Source organism: Festucalex cinctus, chromosome 19 (assembly GCF_051991245.1).
Source record: "Festucalex cinctus isolate MCC-2025b chromosome 19, RoL_Fcin_1.0, whole genome shotgun sequence".
NCBI lineage: Eukaryota > Metazoa > Chordata > Actinopteri > Syngnathiformes > Syngnathidae > Festucalex > Festucalex cinctus.
The window spans coordinates 20038338-20062052 of NC_135429.1; the positions used below are offsets into that span (position 1 = coordinate 20038338).

General features: G+C 42.6%; 2 protein-coding genes across 3 annotated transcripts in view; one reads left to right on the plus strand and one right to left on the minus strand.

Moving 5' to 3' along the window:
* Nucleotides 1–23715, plus strand: part of top2b (DNA topoisomerase II beta) — a 724731-nt gene that overhangs the window by 182219 nt on the left and 518797 nt on the right. For both annotated transcript variants that reach the window (XM_077506321.1, XM_077506322.1), the window contains exons 3-5: nucleotides 5384–5474; nucleotides 5676–5739; nucleotides 5880–6025. In XM_077506321.1, the coding sequence (XP_077362447.1) occupies nucleotides 5384–5474; nucleotides 5676–5739; nucleotides 5880–6025 (301 nt within the window). The remainder of the gene's footprint in view (nucleotides 1–5383; nucleotides 5475–5675; nucleotides 5740–5879; nucleotides 6026–23715) is intronic.
* Nucleotides 20823–23275, minus strand: LOC144007724 (uncharacterized). Its single transcript, XM_077507586.1, has 4 exons — nucleotides 22997–23275; nucleotides 22742–22899; nucleotides 22333–22579; nucleotides 20823–21010 (listed from the first exon to the last, which is right to left on the minus strand). Exons 1-4 carry the CDS (start codon nucleotides 23016–23018, stop codon nucleotides 20823–20825), a joined length of 615 nt encoding a protein of 204 aa, XP_077363712.1. The 5' UTR covers nucleotides 23019–23275.

Here is a 23715-nt window from a genome sequence, read left to right on the forward strand (position 1 = left end):
TTCATCATGGACGCATAAGCACTTAAAGCACATTCCTGCTTTTCTGAGCTGCGCCTTCTTCCCTGTCAGAGCGAGCTTCTTGAAGACTTTACAGGCAAATAGCCTCCCTGCATGTTCGTCGTCTCCACACACAATGCAGGAGTTCGGCTGAGGACTACCTCTTAAGTTACCACGTGATAGGTTACTTCCTGATGTAGCTTTGGTGAACGTCCTCCTTTCTTTCTTCTTTCCATTAGACTTTTCATAGTTGTCACTTCGGCTATATTGTAGTTGGTCCAACTCCTCGAGGATAGCTTCTTGGCCTTTTAAGTATTGCAGTAGACAGTCAAAGTGGTTTCTTGGTGAAAAGCCACTTCCGGGGTCATTCTTGTGTATTAGCCACTTTTCCTTCAGAGAGTCAGGTAGTTTACTTTCAATCGAATGCACCACCACTCGATTTTTTACAGCGTCTTCTTCCCCGAGGACTTGAAAGTCTCGAAGAGCTCGTTCCACAGCTTGAATTAGTTCAATTGTTTTTCTTGGCTGGTTACTTTAACATGGGGGAGGTCTTGCACCTCTTCCACAATTAGTAACACTATTTTCGGCCTGTTACCATACTTATTGTCCAAGAGCCTGAACACTTCCCTCGCGCAACCACAACTGGATAATACAAGATCTCGCTTGACTTTGTCTTCTAAGATGCCCGACAGATGGAACTTCTTCACATTTTCCAATCCATTAGGGTTGCCTAGCTGTTGAAGGCCTTCCCATTCACCTTTCCAACGGTAGTAGTCCCTCATGTTGCCAGAAAACATGGGCAGACGTGCTCGCTCAAGACTGATCTGGGGCCTGTCATAAATTATGGGGTATACGCCTCTTTGCGGTAAAGTGGGATTGAGGGGCATGCTGGGTAGGCTGGGCTGGATACGGCTTACAGGTGAATCAAGGTCAGGTTGAAAATCCTCGGCTCTACCTTCCTTGCTGGTTTCGCCATGCTTTGTTTTGGATTTGTTCCACTGCATCATCTGGTTGCACCTGCTTCACAATTGCATCCTTTGGGGAGACCTCTTCCTCATCAGAATGGCTCCTACTTCGAGGACTGCCTAGCTATGCCCACTCATCCGACAGTTTTGCATGCCGCTTCCTCAGCCTGCGAGTGCGGTCCCTTGACTCTGTCACTTTGGACCGGGGGATTAAATCTATTCACCCTGACAAGCATCTTTCAAGTTCATCAATTTCCCGATGCAAGTCTTTATCCAACAAATCACGCTGCTTCCTTGTCATCAGCTGTTGGTCAGCGGCTTCAGCTCTGTCCAAGGCTATTTCAGCTTCATCAGCGAGAGTTGTAATTTCTCCATCAGCAAACCTGGTCCAGAAACTTCTCAAAACGGTCTGTTCAGTTTCACAATACTTCCGGTCACATTCAGCTGTTTTATCATCAATGGTTTCTGCTTTCTTGTAGGAATCTTCATTGTCCACTTCTGTCAGGGCCAGGGCATAATCAAACCCTGCCGCCCTGACTTTGGCGTGGTCAATTTTAAATTCTCTTCAATCTTTTATCATGTCATCTTCCCCCAGTACATTGACACCGGAGGTGAGGTAGTTGGCTCTTTTGGTGAATGTAGCCTGAGCTGCTGTCCGCTTCTGCTTTAGCCTCTCCAGCTCCTCCTCAAACGGTGTTGCCATCTTGCTGACCCTTTGCACTGAACACAATTTATCTTCGCCAAATGGGTTCGAGTGGTCCTTTTCTTTGGACACTGTGTCCTCTTTTGGCTTTTTATTTGTGATTTTTTTTCAGCTGGCAAGTCAGTAGTGGATCAAGCAACTTTCCTTGAGTGGGCTGTTAGCTTTTATCACAAGTCCAACAATCTCCAGATTGGAAGTGGTGTTCGTTAGTTTCAGGCTATCTTTGTTGCAAAATCCATAGGAAAGCCAACGGTTTATAACTGTTCGGATATTTTTGTTTTAGCCCTCCGAAAGGGCTCAGCAGGACACACACTCGTTACAACTCGTGTTTAGCCTTTGTTTTATTGAACAAGGTACCACAGGTTATAAACCTGGAATAAAGCAAACAAAACAACATCACAATAATATAACATGATATACAATGTAATCCAATAATGATGCAAATAAAGGAATTGTACACACTGCAATACATTAGTCTAAGTAATCACATTTAATATCTTGATAACATCTATTTATCCAGTGTAGCCAGTGCATCTATCCTCGTACGGCGGCGTCCGCGACGCGTGCGTGAATTAAACTCCGGTAACCATCTATTAATATTAACTAACATAAAGACACGTTACATGTTAAAGCTATACAGAAATGCATATACAAAACGCAACATTGAAATCCGCGTTCACACTGGCTACATACCGGCGGGCTGTGTGCTCCTGCTTGACAGCTCAGGTGACAATGACAGATGACAGTCAGCTGTGCTAAATAACCTTCGAGCATGCGCAGCCGCGCACCTTTCCACGGAGAAATAAGGTTTAATTTTGTAAACATATGAAATCATGAGCATTATTTTCATTTAGCTCTATGAAATTTATAAACAACAAATAAGCAATTGTGGGGATTAATTTGTCCATTTAATCAAATGTCTCAACAACAATTAACAAAATAAAATCAAAATGGCTTGGCACATAGGTATAGAATACTTTTTTATTAGTCTCAGGCTGATAGGTGTCTCAATTTTGACAAATCTAGCTGAATCATACAATCACAAAAGGTTCATAAAAATGCCTAAAGGGCTCTATTGAGCCATTTATTGCAAATTGCACAAGAAATCTCTAAAAAATTCACGTTTACGACAAGTCTGATGTGTGTGCAAAGTTCCACGAGTTTTCGCTCGTTTAGACAAAAAAAAAAAAAAGCAGCATTTTACTTGGCAAACAATGCCTTGCTATGGCAACGGCGTGCGACAAAATAAAAAAAATTTGGATAACTTTGCATCTTAAACATCTTAAGATGAAACACACCAAGTTTGAAGACAGTCGGATAAATTTTGTAGGAGAAGTTCGTTAAAATATGACCTCTTAAAAAGGCCACAAAAAATGGCTACAAATCCCGACGTAAATCAAAATGGCGGACTTCCTGTTTGGTTTAGCAGATGGTTCCAAGAGAATTTTTTGTACATTGTGGGCTCTTATGTATGCCTCCAAATTATCATAGCGCGAGGTGAAACGTACAACCGAGAATGCTTCGTTAAAGGGGAGTTTTCTGTTAGGTCTGTGCTCTGGTGTGCTTTGTCTCCCTCTAGTGAGCAGTAGGAGGTGCTCTGAATCACACCTGTCACCTATCAGCAATCAGCAGCTATTTAAGGCTGGCTGCAGCAGTCTGCTGATGCCAAAGGATTGTTTTCTTTCTCCCATGGGCCCATCAGCTGCCTGCGATTAGTGTTTGTGTATTTTATGTACTCTCGTGTTGTGTCCTTCACGTTTACACCTACTAGAGTAAGTACATTGTTTTGTGTAACTTGTATAGAAGTTATTTTGCGTTGTACTTTGAGGCCGACCTAGCGTCGTGCAGTTGTAGTGCCTTTTGATTTATTCCACGTGTTGCGTGCGCTTTGTGTTGAATAAACCATTTTGTGTAAAACCCCTTTTGTTTGTCTGCTTTGGGATCCAAATTACTCGGCTTTGCCGAACTCCTAACATTTTCTAGCTCAAAATGTGATGCCCGGCCCCTGCGGGACTTCCTGTTGGGTTTAGCACATGGCACCAAGAGACTTTTTTATTTTGTTTGTTTGTTGTTTTTTTTTTTTTGTTTTTTTGTACATCGTGGGCTGTTACATATGTCTACAAATTTTCGTAGCTCTAGCTGCTTCGTACAACTGGGAATGCTTCATTAAGGATTTTTTTCCTTTGCAAAAAGTGCATGCCACGACAACAGCATGCGACAAAAAAAAAAGCTTTCAATAACTTTTCATCTTCAACATCTCAAGATGAATCACACCAAGTTTGAAGATGATCAGATAAACTCTGTCGGAGGAGTTCGTTAAAATAAGACCCCTATGAAACGGCCATAAAAAATGGCAACACGTTCCAAATTAAATCAAAATGGCGACCTGTTAGGTTGAGCATATGGTTCAAAAGAGTTTTTTTGTACCTTGAGGGCTGTTACATATGTCTTCCAATTTTGGTAACTCTAGGTGAAACGTACAGCCGGGAATGCTTCATTAAGTAAGAATTTTGAAACACAAAATTTGATGCCCCGCCTCTGGCGGACTGCCTGTTGGGTTTAGCATATGGCACCAACAGACTTTTTTTTTTTTTTTTTTGTAGGTCGTAGTCTGTTACATATGTGTACCAATTTTCGTAGCTCAAGGTTAAACGTACAACCGGCAATGCTACGTTTAGTAAGAGTTTTGAAACTCTAAATTTGACGCCCTGTCGCTGTCATATAGTATGTCAAAAACTTTAGATTTTTTACCATAATGTTGTCCCAGGTGTTGAGATGGTACATCCCAAGTTTGAAGTCAATCGGATTAACCGTGTAGAAGAAGCGGGCAAAAGTATGACCCCTGTAAATGTGCAAAAATGGGCCAAAATTGGACATTTAAATACTCATACCTCACTTCCGGTCTATTTTAAGTACATATATCAAAGATGTTTTTGTTCATCTGAAAGTGCTACAGGTGCCACACAATTTTCATAGCCGTAGGACAATCATAGCGGGACAGGGATCCGTTAAACCTATGTAGGTGGCGCTATGGAGCCATTTTTCTGTTATCATGTACGGCGACTTTAAAATATCAAATTTTTCGCGAGGCCCGATCTGCGTGTAAAGTTTGAGTTTTCATTCACGTTTAGTGTCTCAAAAGTGTGATTGTTTGCGGAAAAGAATAACAAAGAAGAAGAAGAATTCCTTCAGGAACAATAGGGACCTCGCAGCGGTCGCTGCTCGGGCCCTAATAATAATAATAATAATAATTCAAACGAAAAACAATAGGGACCTCGCAGCGGTCGCTGCTCCGGCCTTAAAAAAATTGGGTGGGTGTGGCTATTAGTCGATTAATCGTTGGAATAATTAATAGGAAGGTCGATTAAAAAAAAAAAGTCGTTAGTGACAGCACTAGAAGTGACGCATGACGCATGCAGTGGTGCATGACGGACTTGAGATGGCGGCTTTTTTAAAAGAACCATAGCATTCACATTACAGCCAGAACGTGACAGTATTCATTGATTTCCGAAACAAAATACGAATAATCCGAAACAATTGGCAGCTCTTTTATAGTTTAACAATCCTGCTAACAGATATCAATATCCCCATTAGCACCAACTTTTTGAGGATTGACGATCTTCAGGACACTTAAAAATGTACACTTACTGTTGCCACGTCCCACGACCTACAGCTCCTTAACATGGATTTTTTTTTTGTTTTTTTGTTTCCCTCTCAGGTAATGTGGGTTTTTGATGAAGAGGTTGGAATGAACCAGAGGGAAATTACCTATGTACCTGGACTGTATAAAATTTTTGATGAGATTCTTGGTAAGTCAACAATTTCATTTTATGTAGGGATGTTACGGTCCAATCACATGAACTAAAATTGGGGGAGGGGCACCGATTATGTGATCTTCAGCCAATCTGCACAGAGCAAAAAGATGGGTTTTATTTATTTGTGAAATTTGAATGTGAAGAAAGTGACAAAATAAATAAAATGGCATGACTTTTTGAATTTTTCCTATACAGTCAATGCAGCAGACAATAAACAGAGGGATAAAAACATGACTGCCATTAAGATCACCATTGACCCGTAAGTTGCATAGCAAGCTTACATATTCTTTTAATTAATGGAGAGATGTTTGTTATGAAGAACAATGTCTGGAAATCATTGACATTTTTCTTTCTTTGCTACTTGTATTCATTCATTTTCTCCTAATCCGCTTCCACTAGTGAGACCAATACTATCTCTGTGTGGAACAATGGTAAAGGAATACCAGTGGTGGAGCACAAAGATGAGAAAATGTATGTCCCAGCTCTCATTTTTGGCCACCTGCTCACCTCCAGCAACTATGATGATGAGGAAAAAAAGGTCACAGGTGAGTAGAAGCCAGGTTAGAGCATGTCAAATCATGTCAAAAGGTCAATTTTTCATGGTCGTTCAGGGCCCATAGGATAAAATTGTAACTTTCAAGGAAAACTATAATTTTTACTTTAATTAAAAAACAAGTTGCAAATTGAAATAAAATATATCCATTTTGACATAATGTACACCAAAATCCATCTCACCATCCATTTTTTTGGACCACATATCATCCTCAGTACCTGACCTTGGGTCACAGGCAAGCTCTGAATTGTTAGTTAGTTAGTAATTAGTGGTGCAACAGATCAGCATTGATCCGTGGTCGGTTCGGATCAGGCCCCACGGTTCGGATCGCCAACGATCTGTGGATTGGTTGGTGGGGGGAAAAACAACAGAGTGCGCATTCACTGCGTTTATTTGAATAGCACATTTCATACACAAGGCAACTCAATGTGCTTTACGCAAGGAAAAACAACACGAGCATCAATGAACAGTAGTTAACATTCAGAGGGAGAAGAGAAAATAAAATTAGGTTACAAAATGAACTAAAAAGAACATACATTGACAATATTTTTACATATAATTCTTAGAATATTTGCCATCAAAAACTGGAGTGACTTTACATTATTCCCATTTTAACAGCAGGCAAACCCTGAACAAGAATAATATTCAGAGTCATAATATAGTAGTTTTATTTTCATCAGTTATCTGAGCTTCAATGACAATGTGTGGTATTCCCAAGGGGAAGATGGTTAGGCCTCACTATAAGAGCTGGACCCTCTGTCTTAAACAAAATAATGTTCACATTAAAGAAAAATATTTTTTCCCTTTAATGTTTTCTTTTAAATTTATATAAAATAATTGACTTGTTTTTCCAACCGCTGCTTGTTGCAGACAGTTCTTTATACACTAAAATATCATGCAAATTGCAATATTTTGAGTCACTGTCGATGTTTGATATATGAACCTACGGTATGCAAATTGATACGATTGTACATCAGCAAATATGGTCATATTGCACCTCCCCAAAAAAGGTGTGAGCAACTAAAAAATGTAGTTTAAAAGTTAGTGTAGAGACTAGGGCTGCACGATTTTGGAAAAAAATGGTTTTTCAGCCCAATATTACGATTAAGATTCAATTTGCGATTTTTGCATTTTACACTTTAAAATGCTTGAAAATGCTACAATTGTCAGTTTATTTTCAGACAAGTAATGTTATTAATATTATAAGTAGGGGTGTGAATTGCCTTGTACCTGACGATTCGATTCGTATCACGATTCACAGGTCACGATTCGATTCGATACCGATTAATCCCGATACGAATTTATAACTCGATTGTTGCGATTTTTTTTCATTCAAATTTAGAAAATACTAATCAGTAAGCTTGTAGAGTGTAAGATTTATATGAAAATGTATTATTTATTTATCTGAAATTTCAGTCTTATAGAGGTTGTAATCTGTTTCATGTTTGAACAGCATTAAAATAAAAATATTAAGGCTTAATGTTCCGTTCATATAACATTCTTCCATGCTCAAGGTGTGAATCCTAACCCGAAGTCAGACGTTTTGTTGAATATTTTTCCATTAAAAATGGAAGTTTAAAAATCGATTCACACACACACACAAAAAAAAAAAAAAAAAAAGGCAACGATGATAAGACGTTGAATCGGTAAGACTACCCAATGAACAATTCTGAGCTCTTAAAAAAAAAAAAAAAAAAAAAAAAAAATCGATTTTTTTTTTATTGAATCGATTCGAGAATCACGCGATGTAGTATCGCGATATATCGCCGAATCGATTTTTTTAACACCCCTAATTATAAGAATGCAATACAAAATGTCAGTGTGATATTAACAGAAAAATGTGATTCATTCGCAGCACAATATTATTATTATCCATCCATCCATCCATTTACTACCGCTTATCCGGGTCGGGTCACGGGGGCAGCAGCTTTAGGAGGGAAACCCAGACCTCCCTCTCCCCAGCCACTTCAACCAGCTCCGCCGGCGGGATCCCAAGGCGTTCCCAGGCCAGCCGAGAGACATAGCGTCCAGCGTGTCCTGGGTCGACCCCGGGGCCTCCCTAGGGAGGCGTCCAGGAGGCATCCGAACCATATGCCCGAGCCACCTCAGCTGTGGCTCCTCTCACCGCGGAGGAGCAGCGGCTCGACTCTGAGTCCCTCCCGGATGACCGAGCTTCTCACCCTATCTCTAAGGGAGAGCCCGGACACCCTGCGGAGGAAACTCATTTCGGCCGCTTGTATCCGGGATCTCGTTCTTTCGGTCACGACCCACAGCTCGTGACCATAGATGAGGGTTGGAACGTAGATCGACCGGTAAATCGAGAGCTTCGCCTTTTGGCTCAGCTCTTTCTTCACCACGACGGACCGATACAGAGTCCGCATCACTGCAGACGCTGCACCGATCCGCCTGTCGATCTCCCGCTCCATCCTACCCTCACTCGTGAACAAGACCCCAAGATACTTGAACTCCTCCACTTGGGGCAGGATCTCATCCCCGACCCGGAGATGACACGCCACCCTTTTCTGACTGAGGACCAGTGTCTGATCTCGCTTACCTGGCCAACTCTCCGTTACAAAGGGTTAAGGCCCCCCTTTTATCTCAAACCGTAGTAACACGGGATTTACAGAGATGACGGGGACGCTTCAAGCTGGCGTCGAAAAGGATTCGTTTAGGTTCTCACCGCCCCAGTTTTAGAATGTCAGCCCCGGCTTCCATTAGATTCACACCCTTAAAGAGTAACCTTTGATGATTTAAGGATATAAATCTAACTAGAGCTGCGAGCAGCTATAAAGGGCCCTCGCAACCCGGGCCACTTTGGGGTATTTGCACGTCGGGGTACTGGCATGTTGGGGTACTGTCAAATAGGAAACCATCTAAATTTTAAACGTTTTTGCCATGCTTTGTGTTTCTAAAGTTTCATGGAAAGGCCAAAAATGATGCACAATTAACAAAATAAAATCAAAATGGATTGGCACATGGCTATATAGAATACTTTTTGAATATATTAGGCATGCCTGCCAATATTCACACATCTAGCTGAATCATATAATCGGAAAGACTTCATAAAAATGTCTAGAGGGCGCTATTGAAGCATTTATTGCAAATTTAAGAAGAAATCTCTAAAATATTCATGCTTATGACAAGCCTGATGTGTGTGTAAAGTTTCATGAGTTTTTGCACATGTTTAGACCAACAAAAAAAAAAAAGCAGCATTTTACTTGGCAAACAATCCATCGCCATGAAACGGCGTGCGACAAAATAAATAACTTTCGATAACTTTGTATCTTAAACATCTTAAGATGAAGCACACCAAGTTTGAAGACAGTCGGATAAATTTTGTAGGAGGAGTTCGTTAAAATATGACCCCTAAAAAAGGCCACAAAAAATGGCTACAAATCCCAACGTAAATCAAAATGGCGGACTTCCTGTTTGGTTTAGCAGATGGTTCCAAGAGACTTTTTTGTACATCGTGGGCTCTTATGTATGCCTCTAAATTATCATAGCGCTAGGTGAAACGTACAACCGGGAATGCTTCGTTAAAGAGGAGTTTTTTACCTCAAAATGTGATGACCGGCCCCTACGGGACTTCCTGTTGGGTTTAGCACATGGCACCAAGAGACTTTTTTGTACATCGTGGGCTGTTAAATTTGTCTCCAAATTTTCGTAGCTCTCGCTGCTTCGTACAACTGGGAATGCTTCATTAAGAGGGAATTTTTCCCTTTGCAAACTGTGCATGCCACGGCAACAGCGTGCGACGAAATAAAAAGCTTTCAATAACTTTTCATCTTCAACATTTTAAGATGAATCACACCAATTTTGGAGATGATCGGATAAACTCTGTAGGAGGAGTTCGTTAAAATAAGACCCCTATGAAATGGCCCAAAAAATGGCAACACGTTCCAAAGTAAATCAAAATGGCGGACTTCCTGTTCGGTTTAGCATATGGTTCAAAAAGAGTTTTTTGTACCTTGAGGGCTGTTACATATGTCTTCAAATGTTGGTAACTCTAGGTGAAATGTACAGCCGGGAATGCTTCATTAAATAAGAATTTTGAAACACAAAATTTGATGCCTCGCCTCTGGCGGACTTCCTGTTAGGTTTAGCATATGGCACCAACAGGCTTTTTTGTAGATCATAGTCTGTTACATATGTGTACCAATTTTCGTGGCTCTCAATTAAACGTACCACCGGCAATGCTTTGTTAAGTAAGAATTTTGAAACTGTAAATTTGATGCCCCGCCACCGTCATACAGTGGCATGAAAAAGTATCTGAACCTTTTGGAATTTCTCACATTTCTGCCTAAAATCACCATCAAACGTGATCTGATCTTTGTCAAAATCACACAGATGAAACAACAGTGTCTGCTTTAACTAAAACCACCCAAACATTTACAGGTTTTCATATTTTAACAAGGATAGCATGCAAACAATGACAGAAGGGGGTAAGAATAAGTAACTGAACCATCACATTTAATATTTTGTGGCCCCCCTTTGGCAGCAATAACTTCAACCGGACGCTTCCTGTAGCTGCAGATCAGTCTGGCACATCGATCAGGACTGATCTTGGCCCATTCTTCTTTACAAAACTGCTGTAGTTCAGTCAGATTCCTGGGATGTCTGGCATGAATCGCTGTCTTGAGGTCATGCCACAGCATCTCAATGGGGTTCAAGTCTGGACTTTGACTTGGCCACTCCAGAACGTGTATTTTGTTCTTCTGAAACCATTTTGAAGTCGATTTGCTTCTGTGTTTTGGATCATTGTCTTGCTGCAGCATCCATCCTCTTTTTAGCTTCAACTGTCTGACAGACGGCCTCAGGTTTTCCTGCAAAACATCCTGATAAACGTTTGAATTCATTTTTCCATGAATGATTGCAAGTTGTCCAGGCCCTGAGGAAGCAAAACAGCCCCAAACCATGATGCACCCTCCACCATGCTTCACGGTGGGGATGAGGTGTTGATGTTGGTGAGCTGTTCCATTTTTCCTCCACACATGACGTTGTGTGTTCCTCCCAAACAATTCAACTTTGGCTTCATCAGTCCACAAAATATTTTGCCAAAACTTCTGTGGAGTGTCCAAGTGCCTTTTTGCGAACATCAAACGAGCAACAATGTTTTTTTTAGACAGCAGTGGCTTCCTCCGTGGAGTCCTCCCATGAACACCATTCTTGGCCAATGTTTTACATATAGTTGATGCATGCACAGCGATATTGGACTGTGCCAGTGATTTCTGTAAGTCTTTAGCAGACACTCTAGGGTTCTTTTTTACCTCTCTGAGTAGTCTGCGCTGAACTCTTGGCGTCATCTTTGGTGGGCGGCCACTCCTTGGGAGGGAAGCAACAGTGCCAAACTCTCTCCATTTGTACACAACTTCGCTGACTGTTGATTGATGAACATCCAGACTTTTAGAGATGGTTTTGTATCCTTTGCCAGTTTTATACAAACCAACAATTCTTGATTGCAGGTCTTCCGACAGCTCTTTTGAGTGAGTCATGGTGCACATCAGACAATGCTTCTCATCAAGACAATTCTGACCAGGTGTGTGTTTTATAGTGGGCAGGGCAGCTTTAAGTCACTCATCAGTGATTGGGCACACACCTGACTTAAATTGTTTGGTAAAAATTGGTTTCAATTGCTCTTTAAGTATCCTTAGGCAGAGGGTTCAGTTACTTATTCCTCCCCCTTCTGTCATTGTTTGCATGCTATCCTCATTAAATTATGAAAACCTGTAAATGTTTGGGTGGTTTTAGTTAAAGCAGACACTGTTGTTTCATCTGTGTGATTTTGACAAAGATCAGATCACGTTTGATGGTGATTTTATGCAGAAATGTGAGAAATTCCAAAAGGTTCAGATACTTTTTCATACCACTGTATAGTATGTCAAAAACTTTAGATTTTTTACCATGATGTTGTCCCAGGTGTTGAGATGGTACAGCCCAAGTTTGAAGTCAATCGGGTTAACCGTGTAGGAGACGCGGGCAAAAGTATGACCCCTGTAAATGTGCAAAAATGAGCCAAAATTGGACATCCAAATACTCATACCTCACTTCCTGTCTATTTTAGGGTACACATATCAAAGAGGTTTTTGTTCATCTGGATGTGCTACAGGTGCCACACAATTTTCGTAGCCATAGGACAATCGTAGCGGGACAGGGATCCGTTAAACCTATGTAGGTGGCGCTACAGAGCCATTTTTCTGTTATCATGTGTGGCGACTTTAAAATATCAAATTTTTCGACCACAATGAATGTGCCAAAATAGGCCAAAATTGGACATTAAAAAATTCATAGCTCATTTCCTGTACATTTTAGCTACATGGTCCCAATAGACTTTTTTTGTGCGTCTCGGGGTGCTACACGTGCCTGCCAATTTTTGTTGCTCTAGCTCAAACGTGCCGGGCTTGGTTTTTATTTTTCTACGCTAGGGGAGAGTCTATAGAGTCGCGTTGTTATGACAACTTCATGATATCAAATTTTTCGCCGGGCCTGAAGAGTGTGCAAAGTTTGGTGAGTTTTCGTGAATGTTTAGGTACCCAAAATCGTGATCGTTTGCGGAGAATAAAGAATAATAATAATAATAATAATTTTTACAAAAACAATAGGGACCTCGCAGCGGTCGCTGCTCGGGCCCTAATAATAATAATAATAATTTTTACAAAAACAATAGGGACCTCGCAGCGGTCGCTGCTCGGGCCCTAACTAGAGCTGCGAGCAGCTATAAAGGGCCCTCGCAGCCCGGGCCACGTTGGGGTTCTTGCACGTTGGGGTACTGGCACATTGGAAACAGAATTTTTTTGAAAATGGCATGATAAACCATTACGTGGATTTTTTTTTTTCCAGGTGTGATGATTGTGTCAAGCTCAATGGGTTTTGGTGATTGTTAAGATGTGCAAAAATCAGCGTCTTTTTTTATTTTTAGGCAATGAGTTGCCCTGATTGGTATTTTTTGTAAAGGTACATATACACATCATCGCTCGTACTCATTGCACAATATTGCTTTTATTGTCCATAGAGGCGATCAAAAAAAAATAAAATAAATTTAACTAAATAAAAAAGCACATATGTTTGGATCGGTCTGATGCCAGTGAACATATTGAGTGGTGGAAAGTAAAAGAATATTCATAAATGACTTAGTTATCACACTTACAATAAGTTTAAAATTTTTGTAAAAATACCGTAAGTGAGGCATTTTTTTTTTTTTGCCTCAAGGACTAGGTGGCGCTGTATTTATAACTGAATTTTGTCATAGAGATACCTTCAGGCCTTGACTATAAATATACATTTTAAGTATGGGATTTTTTGGAGCATGTACCTGGGAGTTATTAAGCATATCCTTCATTCACGATATTGCTTTTAAAGACCATAGAGGCTATCAAAAATCAATAAAATAAAATAAAATATATATGTATGTTTGGTTATGTCTGATGCCAGTGAACATTTTGAGTGGTGGAAATTAAAAGAATATTCATAAATGACTTAGTTATCACACTTAGAATGAATTTACAATTTTTGTAAAAATATCGTAAGTGGGGTATTTTTTTTTTTTATGCCTCAAGGGCTAGGTGGCGCTACATATATAACTGAATGTTGTCATAGAGATAGCTTCAGGCCTTGACTATAAACATACATGTCAAGTTTGGGATTTTTTGGAGCATGTACTGGGGAGTTAAGCTTATCCTTTTTCATTGCAAAATACAAATTTTGATGCCCCGCCCTCATCATATAGTATTTCGAAAAGTCAAGATTTTTCCCCCTGTCGTTGGCTCAGGTCTTGACATGGTCCAGGTCAAGTCTGAAGTCAGTCGGTTGAAACGTGTAGGAGAAGTGGGCAAAAGTATGCCCCCTGTAAATGTGCAAAAATCGTCAAAAATGGGACATTCAAAAATTCGTAGCTCACTTCCTGTTCATTTTAGCATATGGGTCCAAGATACTTTTTTGTAGGTCTTGGGCTTCCTAATACACCTAAAAAAATTTGTAGCTCTTGCTTAAACGTACAACTGGGGCTGTTTCGTTAAAGATTTCTAGGGGGCGCTATTGAGTCATTTTTGTAAAAATAGCACAATCGACAATAAAAAATTGCTAATTTTGCCAGGCCAGATGTGTGTGCCAAGTTTCATGTGTTTCTGGGCCAGTTTAGGCCCTCAAAATTGGCGTCGTTTTCTTGGCGAACAGCGCTTAGCCACGCCCACAGCGATTCGCGAAAACTCACAAACTTCGTGTTGTGACAGCATGAAGGCCGACACCCTCATCTGAGCAAATATGAGGTAGGTCCAGTTAACGTGGTTGGAGAAAAACATTGAAGAAAAATCGTAAGAAAAAAAATTGCCAGGAGGTGGCGCTATCAGTAAGATGAAATATAAGTTCGTAGATGTCTTTAGGGCTGGACTCTCATCAATTGTGTAAAATTTTGAGAAGATAGCATCATCTCGGTCAACTTAATGCAGCTTTTATTGTCACGAAAAATCTTCAGACTTTGCGGCACCGTAGCGACAACACCCTTTGGCGAAAAGTTACAATATTCGGTGTGGGGCATGATCAACATCTTAAGGCTTTTCTGACCAATTTTCAACTGGATCCCTTCAACGAGCTCAGCACAGTAGCTAAAAACGTAAAGTATGACAATTATTGTTACCACTAGGTGGCGCTACATGGATAACTGAATTTGATCATATAGATGTTTTCAGGCCGTGACTATTAAGTTGCCTGATAAGTTTGAGATTTTTTGGAGCTTGAACATGGGAGTTATTAAGCATTTGCTCTTTCTGGACAAATGAAATTTTAAAGGCAATATTTGATGCCCCGCCCCCGTCATATAATATTTCGAAAAGGCAAGATTTTTTGCCCAGTTGTTCTCTCAGGTCTTGAGATGATAAATGCGAAGTTTGAAGTCAATTGGATGAAAAATGTTTGCAAAGGGGGAAAAAGCATGACCACAGTGAATGTGCCAAAATAGGCCAAAATTGGACATTAAAATATTCATAGCTCACTTCCTGTACATTTTAGCTACATGGTCCCAATAGACTTTTTTTTGCCAATTTTCGTTGCTCTAGCTCAAACATGCCGGGCTTGGTTTTTATTTTTCTATGCTAGGGGGCGCTGTAGAGTCACGTTGTTATGACGACTTCATAATATCAAATTTTTCGCCGGGCCTGAGGAGTGTGCAAAGTTTGGTGAGTTTTCGTAAATGTTTAGGTACCCAAAATCGCGATCGTTTACGGAGAAGAAGAAGAAGAAGAAGAAGAAGAAGAAGAAGAAGAAGAAGAATTCGAACGAAAAACAATAGGGACCTCGCAGCGATCGCTGCTCGGGCCCTAATAATAATAATAATAATTTTTACAAAAACAATAGGGACCTCGCAGCGGTCGCTGCTCGGGCCCTAACTAGAGCTGCGAGCAGCTATAAAGGGCAACCTGGGCTACGTTGGGGTACTTGCACGTCGGGGTACTGGCATGTTGGGGTACTGTCAAATAGAACAAGGACCATCTAAAATGTTTTTGACAAGCCTTGTGTGTGCAAAGTTTTATCAAAAGGCCAAAGATGGTGAGCAATTCCCAAAATAAATTCAAAATGGCGGACTTCCTTTTAGGTTTAGCATACGGCTACAGAATACTTTTTGTAGGTCTTAGGCTAATAGGTATGCCTCCCAGTTTTCGCAAATCTAGGTCAAGTCATCTTTAGTTATATAGCGCTTGAATCATACAATCGGAATTGCTCCATAAAAATGTCTTGAGGGCGCGATTTATTGCAAATTGCACAAGAAATCTCTAAAAATTCATATTCATTACAAGTCTGATGTGTGTGCAAAGTTTCATGAGTTTTCACACATGTATAGACACAAAAAACAATGCATCGCTATGGCAACAGCGTGCGACAAACTAAAAAACTTTCGATAACTGCATCTTAAACATCTTAAGATGAAACACACTAAGTTTGAAGACGGTCGGATGTATTTTGTAGGAGGAGTTCGTTAAAATATGACCCCTAAAAAAGGCCACAAAAAAAGGCCTACAAATCCCATCGTAAATCAAAATGGCGGACTTCCTGTTTGGTTTTGCACATGATTCCAAGATACTTTTTTGTACATCGTGGGCTCTTAAGTATGCCTGCAAATTATCATAGCACTAGGTAAAACGTACAACCGGGAATGCTTCGTTAAAGAGGAGGGTTTTTTTTTTTTAGCTCAAAATGTGATGCCCGGTCCCTGGGGGACTTCCTGTTGGGTTTAGCACATGGCACCAAGAGACTTTTTTGTACATTGTGGGCTGTTACATATGTCTACAAATTTTCGTAGTTCTAGCTGCTTCGTATAACTGGGAATTCTTCATTAAGAAGAATTTTTTTCCTTTGCAAACAAGTGCATGCCACGGCAACAGCGTGCGACGAAATAAAAAGCTTTCGATAACTTTTTATCTTCAACATCTTTAGATGAATCACACCAAGTTTGAAGATGATGGGATAAACTCTGTAGGAGTTCGTTAAAATAAGACCCCTATGAAATGGCCAAAAAAATGGCAACACGTTCCAAAGTAAATCAAAATGGTGGATTTTCTGTTAGGTTTAGCATATGGTTCAAAAAGAGTTTTTTGTACCTTGAGGGCTGTTACATATGTCTTCAAATTTTGGTAACTCTACGTGAAACGTACAGCCCGGAATGCTTCTTTAAGTAAGAATTTTGAAACGCAAAATTTGATGCCCCACCTCTGGCGGACTTCCTGTTGGGTTTAGCATATGACACCAACAGACTTTTTTGTAGATCATAGTCTGTTACATATGTGTACCAATTTTCGTCGCTCTAGGTTAAACGTACAACCGGCAATACTACGTTTAGAAAGAATTTTGAAACTCTAAATTTGATGCCTCACCCCCGTCATATAGTACGTCAACATTTTTTGATTTTTTACCATGATGTTGTCCCAGGTGTTGAGATGGTACAGCCCAAGTTTGAAGTCAATCGGGTTAACCGTGTAGAAGAAGTGGGCAAAAGAATGTCCTCTGTAAATGTACAAAAATGGGCTAAAATTGGACATTTAAATCCTCATACCTCAATTCCTGTCTATTTTAGGGTACACATATCAAAGAGGTTTTTGTTCATCTGGATGTGCTACAGGTGCCACACAATTTTCGTTGCCATAGGACAATCGTAGCGGGACAGGGATCCGTTAAACCTATGTAGGTGGCGCTATGGAGCCATTTTTCTGTTATCACGTATGGCGACTTTAAAATATCAAATTTTTCGCCAGGCCTGACGTGTGTGTAAAGTTTGGTGAGTTTTCGTTCACGTTTAGTGTCTCAAAAATGTGATTGTTTGCGGAAAAGAATAATAACAAAGAAAAAGAATAATAAGAATTCCTTGAAAAACAATAGGGACTCGCAGCGGCGCCGCCGCCGCCGCTGCTCGGGCCCTAATAATAAGAATTCCTACAAAAACAATAGGGCCTCGCAGCGGCACCGCCGCCAGTGCCGCCGCTGCTCGGGCCCTAAATAAGAATTCCTTCAGGAACAATAGGGACCTCGCAGCGGTCGCTGCTCGGGCCCTAATAAGAATTCCTTGAAAAACAATAGGGCCTCGCAGCGGCACCGCCGCCGCCGCTGCTCGGGCCCTAATAAGAATTCCTTGAAAAACAATAGGGCCTCGCAGCGGCACCTCCGCCGCCGCTGCTTGGGCCCTAATAATAATAATAATAATAATAATAATAATTCAAACGAAAAACAATAGGGACCTCGCAGCGGTAGCTGCTCTGGCCCTAATAATAATAATAATAATAATAATAATAATAATAATAATAATAATAATAATGATAATTTTTACAAAAACAATACAGACCTCGCAGCGGTCGCTGCTCGGGCCCTAATAATAAAGGTTAGAAACAACATATGCAGCATTCCCACAATAAGTACAATAATAATAAAGGTTAGAAACAACATATGTGGGAATGCTGAAAGCATCACCACAATAAACTAAAAATCACACCAAAACAAAATAAATACATAATAAATGAAAAAAAGATACACTGTGCTGTATAATAAGTAAATAAAAAAAATACTTTTAATGGAAAAAAAAATGGCAGAGCTTCTCCCTTGTCTCGGGGGAGGCGGGGGACATTGAGTCCGAATGGCCCATGTTTCGTGCCTCCATTGTTGAGGCGGCCGATCGGAGCTGTGTCCGTAAGGTGGTCGGTACCTGTCGCAGCGGCAATCCTCGAACCCGCTGGGATGCCGTCAAGCTGAAGAAGGAGTCCTATCGGGCCTTTTTGGCCTGTGGGACTCCGGAGGCAGCTGACAGGTACCGGATGGCCAAGCGGAACGCGGCTTCGGCGGTTGCTGAGGCAAAAACTCGGACATGGGAGGAGTTTGGTGAGGCCATGGAAAACGACTTCCATATGGCTACGAAGAAATTCTGGTCCACCATCCGGCGTCTCAGGAGCGGAAAGCACCATTAACACTGTGTACAGTGGGGATGGAGTGCTGCTGACCTCGACTCGGGACGTCGTGAAGCGGTGGGAGGAATACTTCGAAGACCTCCTTAATTCCACCGACACGTCTTCCTTTGAGGAAGCAGAGTCTGGGGACTCTGAGGTGGGCTCTCCTATCTCTAGGGTCGAAGTCACTGAGGTGGTTGGAAAGCTCCTCAGTGGCGGGGCCCCGGGGGTGGATGAGACCAGATCCGCCCGGAGTTCCTAAAGACTCTGGATGTTGTGGGGCTGTCGTGGTTGACACGCCTCTACAGCATCGCGTGGACATCGGGGACAGTGCCTCTGGATTGGCAGACCCGGGTGGTGGTCCCCCTTTTTAAGAAGGGGGATGGAGGGTGTGCTCCAACTACAGAGGGATCACACTTCTCAGCCTCCCTGGTAAGGTCTATTCAGGGTTGCTGGAGAGTAGGGTCCGTCGGGAGGTCGAATCTCGGATTCAGGAGGAGCAGTGTGGTTTTCGTCCTGGCCGTGGAACAGTGGACCAGCTCTACACCCTCAGCAGGATCCTTGAGGGTGCGTGGGAGTTCGCTCAACCAGTCCACATGTGTTTTGTGGATTTGGAGAAGGCGTTCGACCGTGTCCCTCGGGGAGTCCTGTGGGGGGGTGCTTCGGGAATACGGGGTACCAGGCCCCCTGATACGGGCGGTTCGGTCCCTGTACGACCGTTGCCAGAGTTTGGTCCGCATTGCCGGCAGTAAGTCGGATTCGTTTCCGGTGAGGGTTGGACTCCGCCAAGGTTGCCCTTTGTCACCGATTCTGTTCATAACTTTTATGGACAGAATTTCTAGGCGCAGCCGAGGCGTCGAGGGGTTCCGGTTTGGTGGCCTCAGCATTGCATCTCTGCTCTTTGCAGATGATGTGGTGCTGTTGGCTTCATCAAGCCGGGGCCTCCAACTCTCACTGGAGCGGTTCGCAGCCGAGTGTGAAGCGGTTGGGATCAGCACCTCCAAATCCGAGACCGTGGTCCTCAGTCGGAAAATGGTGGCGTGTCCTCTTCTGGTCGGGGATGAGATCCTGCCCCAAGCTGAGGAGTTCAAGTATCTTGGGGTCTTGTTTACGAGTGAGGGCAGGATGGAGCGACTGGCGGATCGGTGCAGCGTCTGCAGTGATGCGGACGCTGTATCGGTCCGTCGTGGTAAAGAAAGAGCTGAGCCAAAAGGCAAAGCTCTCGATTTACCGGTCGATCTACGTTCCGGCCCTCACCTATGGTCACGAGCTGTGGGTCGTGACCGAAAGAATGAGATCCCGGTTACAAGCGGCCGAAATGAGTTTCTTCCGCAGGGTGTCCGGGCTCTCCCTTAGAGATAGGGTGAGAAGTTCGGTCATCCGGGAGGGTCTCAGAGTCGAGCCGCTGCTCCTCCGCGTTGAGAGGAGCCAGTTGAGGTGGCTCGGGCATCTGGTTCGGATGCCTCCTGGTCGCCTCCCTGGGGAGGTGTTCCGGGCATGTCCCACCGGTGGGAGGCCTCGGGGACGACCCAGGACACGCTGGAAAGACTATGTCTCTCGGCTGGCCTGGGAACGCCTTGTGATCCCACCGGAGGAGCTGGTTGAAGTGGCTGGGGAGAGGGAAGTCTGGGTTTCCCTCCTGAAGCTGCTGCCCCCGCGACCCGACCCCGGATAAGCGGAAGAAGATGGATGGATGGATGGATGGATGGAAAAAAAATGAATGTAAATGAAAAAAGAACATATATGATGAATGAAAAACCATTTATGGTAAAGATAATACCAAAACGAAAAAAAAACTATATAATAAATTAAACAATATATATAATTAGCGGGATTTATATATTTATTTTTTTGAATTAATGCAAATATTCCATTATCCTGGGTAGTTTTTGGAACGTAACACCCACGGTAAATGAGCGAACACTGTATACTGTAATAATACACAAAAGATTAGACATTTTTTGAAGAAAATCAGGCCCCCCCCACCAGCACCACCAAAAACCAGCATCCAAATCTTTCGCCATAGAACATGATAATTGCAAACTGAGCACACGACATATAGAACCGTGCAATAGAACAAGACAAAAAGAAAACAAAAAAAGAGGTCTAATCAGAAAATAAATTCTTCAAATTATCAAATACCAACAAGGATTGTTTCTTTTTTTACCCCCTCAATGTCCTTCCAAAACTTACAAAAAAATAAAATAAAAATAAAATAAAAAAACAAAGGTTGACATTTAATTCACAATTGATTTGATTGATTTTTTTTATTTTTTATTTTTGTATACTGTTAGTATAGTTAGTTTATAAAGTTATTTATTTGTTTTCGAAAATTTTTTGCTTAAAAAAAAACGGTTCCCGTGTCGCTCGAAGTCACGTGGTTCCGGTAGAGGTTATGTGTTTACGGTGGAGCTCCACTCGCCTAGCGTCTGCAGCGAGACCCTTATGGACCAATTTGGCCTGAGACTTTTGAAGCCGTGGGGCCACCATCTTGGGATTCCCAAGAAACGTATCTCGGCAGACACATTTGGTTGCAAAATGCCTACGTATGTAGTGGTAAACTGCACAAATCGCCAGTTTAAAGGCTGTGGACGAACATTTCATCTGTAAGTATGATTGAAATGGAAAGAAATTGAAATATGAAAGAAAATGATTATTTATTTATTTATTTATTTAAGAAAAAGAGAGTACATACCATCCGTCCACTTGGTGCCCAGGCCCGTACTTCATATTTTATTATTCAGTTACTTATTTTCACTTTAAAATAAACCTAAAGTTAAAGCCAGTTTGAACTTTTCAATTTCTGAAATATTTTTTTTTAACTTATTTGTGTGCTGTATTTGTTTTAAAAGGCAGCAACTTTAAAAAAAATATATATTTTCAGTTATATATTGTTGTTAAAAATAAACATTTTAAACAAGAATGCTGATGTCATTTTTTGTGTCTATAAGAATAACTGTAATCCCCCTTTTTTTTTTCTCAGACTATAATCGTACACCAAAATCTGAAACCGTTGCACCCCTATGTACAAGTGACAAGTGTGTTCTGTTCTAAAAATAGCTCACCAGTGATGGGACACTGAGTTGCTAAGAAGAGTTAAAAGAAGAAAATGTCCTTTTTTTTTTTTTTTTTTTTTTAGAACTTATCACACGTTTCTTAATTTACCAAATATTCTGTTTTGATTAAAAATGTAATACAGTGGAACCTCTACTTACGAACGTCTCTTCATACGAAATTTTCTGTTACGGGGGGCCGGGGTAGCCGGCGAGAGTGGATCCCAGAATACGCAGACCAGAGGAAGGATGATAAGGAATTTATTCCGCTGAGATGCGCGGAAACAAACAACCGAAAGAGCTGGTCAGACAACCAGTACAAAAACAACTCAACCGAAAACACTTGCAAAAGGCAAGGAGAAAAATAGTGATTAACGAAAAACACTTGCTTACAAAAAGCAAGGATTCACACCAAACATCATACAACACGAAATAGAAAGTTCAACTTAAGAAAACGTGGCCAACAGCGCACACGTAAAAGGTAACACTACAAGTCTAGGTGAGAGAACGGAAACTAAAATCCAAACATTTTACAAAGTACAACAAAGGGCGACGTAGTAATACATGACACGTGAAAAACTATGAAAGACTATGAAAACGCTCGAATAAACACTTGGCAGCACAGCAGTGAGCAAGATGAATAATCTGGCAGTCAGCAGTAGTGGCGCAGTGGCTTTTAAAGTCCATTGATTGTCCACGAGGAACAGGTGCGGTCATTAAGGTGGGAAACGCCCACCAATCACTTGGGTGCTGGAAAGAAAACAAACAGAGGCCTGAGAGCCAAACCATGACAGTACCCCCCCTTTAACGGACGCCCCCTGGCGGACCACCTGGTTTCGAGGGGTGAGCTGAATGGAAGTCCCGCAGGAGGGACGGATCCAAGATCCAGGAGCGGAGGACCCACTGCCGCTCCTCCGGCCCGTAGCCCTCCCAGTCGACCAGATACTGGACACCCCTGCCGCGAGGTCTGGAGTCCAGGATTTCTCTGACTGTGTAGATAGGGTCACCGTCGAGCAGTCGTGGAGGCGGCGGAGTCACTGGAGCGGGAGCTAACTCACTGGAGACAACAGGCTTGAGCTGGGAGACATGGAAGACTGGGTGGACCCTCATGGATGGCGGGAGACAAAGTTTCATGGCCACGGGATTAACCACAGTCACAATTTCGTAAGGGCCAACATACCGCTGCCCCAGCTTTTTGGCCCCGCCTGCTAGCCGTAAGTTTCGGGTGGATAGCCATACCTTGTCTCCCGGGGCATAGGTCGGTGCTGGGCGGCGGCGCCGATCAGCGATGGCCCGGTTCCGGGCAGCAGTACGGGACAAGGCCGCTCTGGTCTCCCGCCAGACTCTGTGGGCTCGGCGAAGGTGCATTTGCACGGACGGGAGGTTTACTTGTCCCTCTTGGGATGGAAACAGCGGGGGTTGGTAACCGTAAGCAGCCTCGAACGGAGATCGACCTGTCGCTGAGGAGACCAACGTGTTGTGTGCGTACTCAACCCAGGCTAGGTGTGATGACCATGATGCGGGGGACTGCAGGCACACACAGCGAAGCGCCGCTTCCAGTTCCTGGTTCAGGCGTTCCGTTTGGCCGTTTGTTTGCGGGTGGTAGCCCGATGACAGGCTCGTGGTGGCTCCCAATGCCCTGCAGAACCGCTTCCAGACTTGGGACACGAACTGTGGTCCTCTGTCAGAGACCAAGTCGAGGGGGATGCCATGGAGCCGAACCACGTGCTTGATCAACAGTTTTGCCGTCTCCAATGCAGACGGCAACTTTGATAAGGCCACAAAATGGCCAAGCTTTGAAAATCTGTCTGTTACGGTCAGAATCACAGTGTTACCTCTTGACACCGGCAGCCCCGTGATGAAGTCCATGGCAATGTGGGACCAAGGGCGAGAGGGTACTGGTAGGGGCCGTAGTAGCCCAGCAGGGGCTTGGTGGGACGCCTTTCCACACAAGCCCTCACAAAGTCTGAGACGTCTTTACTGAGTTCCGGCCACCAGAACCGTTGTTCCACCAGGTATTGCGTGCGGTGGACTCCAGGATGGCACGCGAGGTTGGACTCATGTCCCCATTGTAGAACATCCGGGCGTACCTGAGGGGGCACAAACAATTTCCCAGGAGGAACCTCTTCCGGTACTTGGATACCGGCCAGTGCGTCGGTAACTTTCCGTTCGATAGTCCATTGCAATGCTCCCACGATGCAGCGTTCGGGCAG

What these genes read in the sequence shown, in the direction of transcription:
- LOC144007724 (XM_077507586.1), bottom strand. Translation starts at nt 23,018, where the DNA reads ATGGTCATCACACCTAGCCTGG. An exon ending in GGTCATCACACCTAGCCTGG is followed by an intron (nt 22,900 to 22,996) that starts GTTGAGTACGCA and finishes TTCCATCCCAAG; the next exon opens with AGGGACAAGTAAACCTCCCG. An exon ending in CCTATGCCCCGGGAGACAAG is followed by an intron (nt 22,580 to 22,741) that starts GTATGGCTATCC and finishes CATGTCTCCCAG; the next exon opens with CTCAAGCCTGTTGTCTCCAG.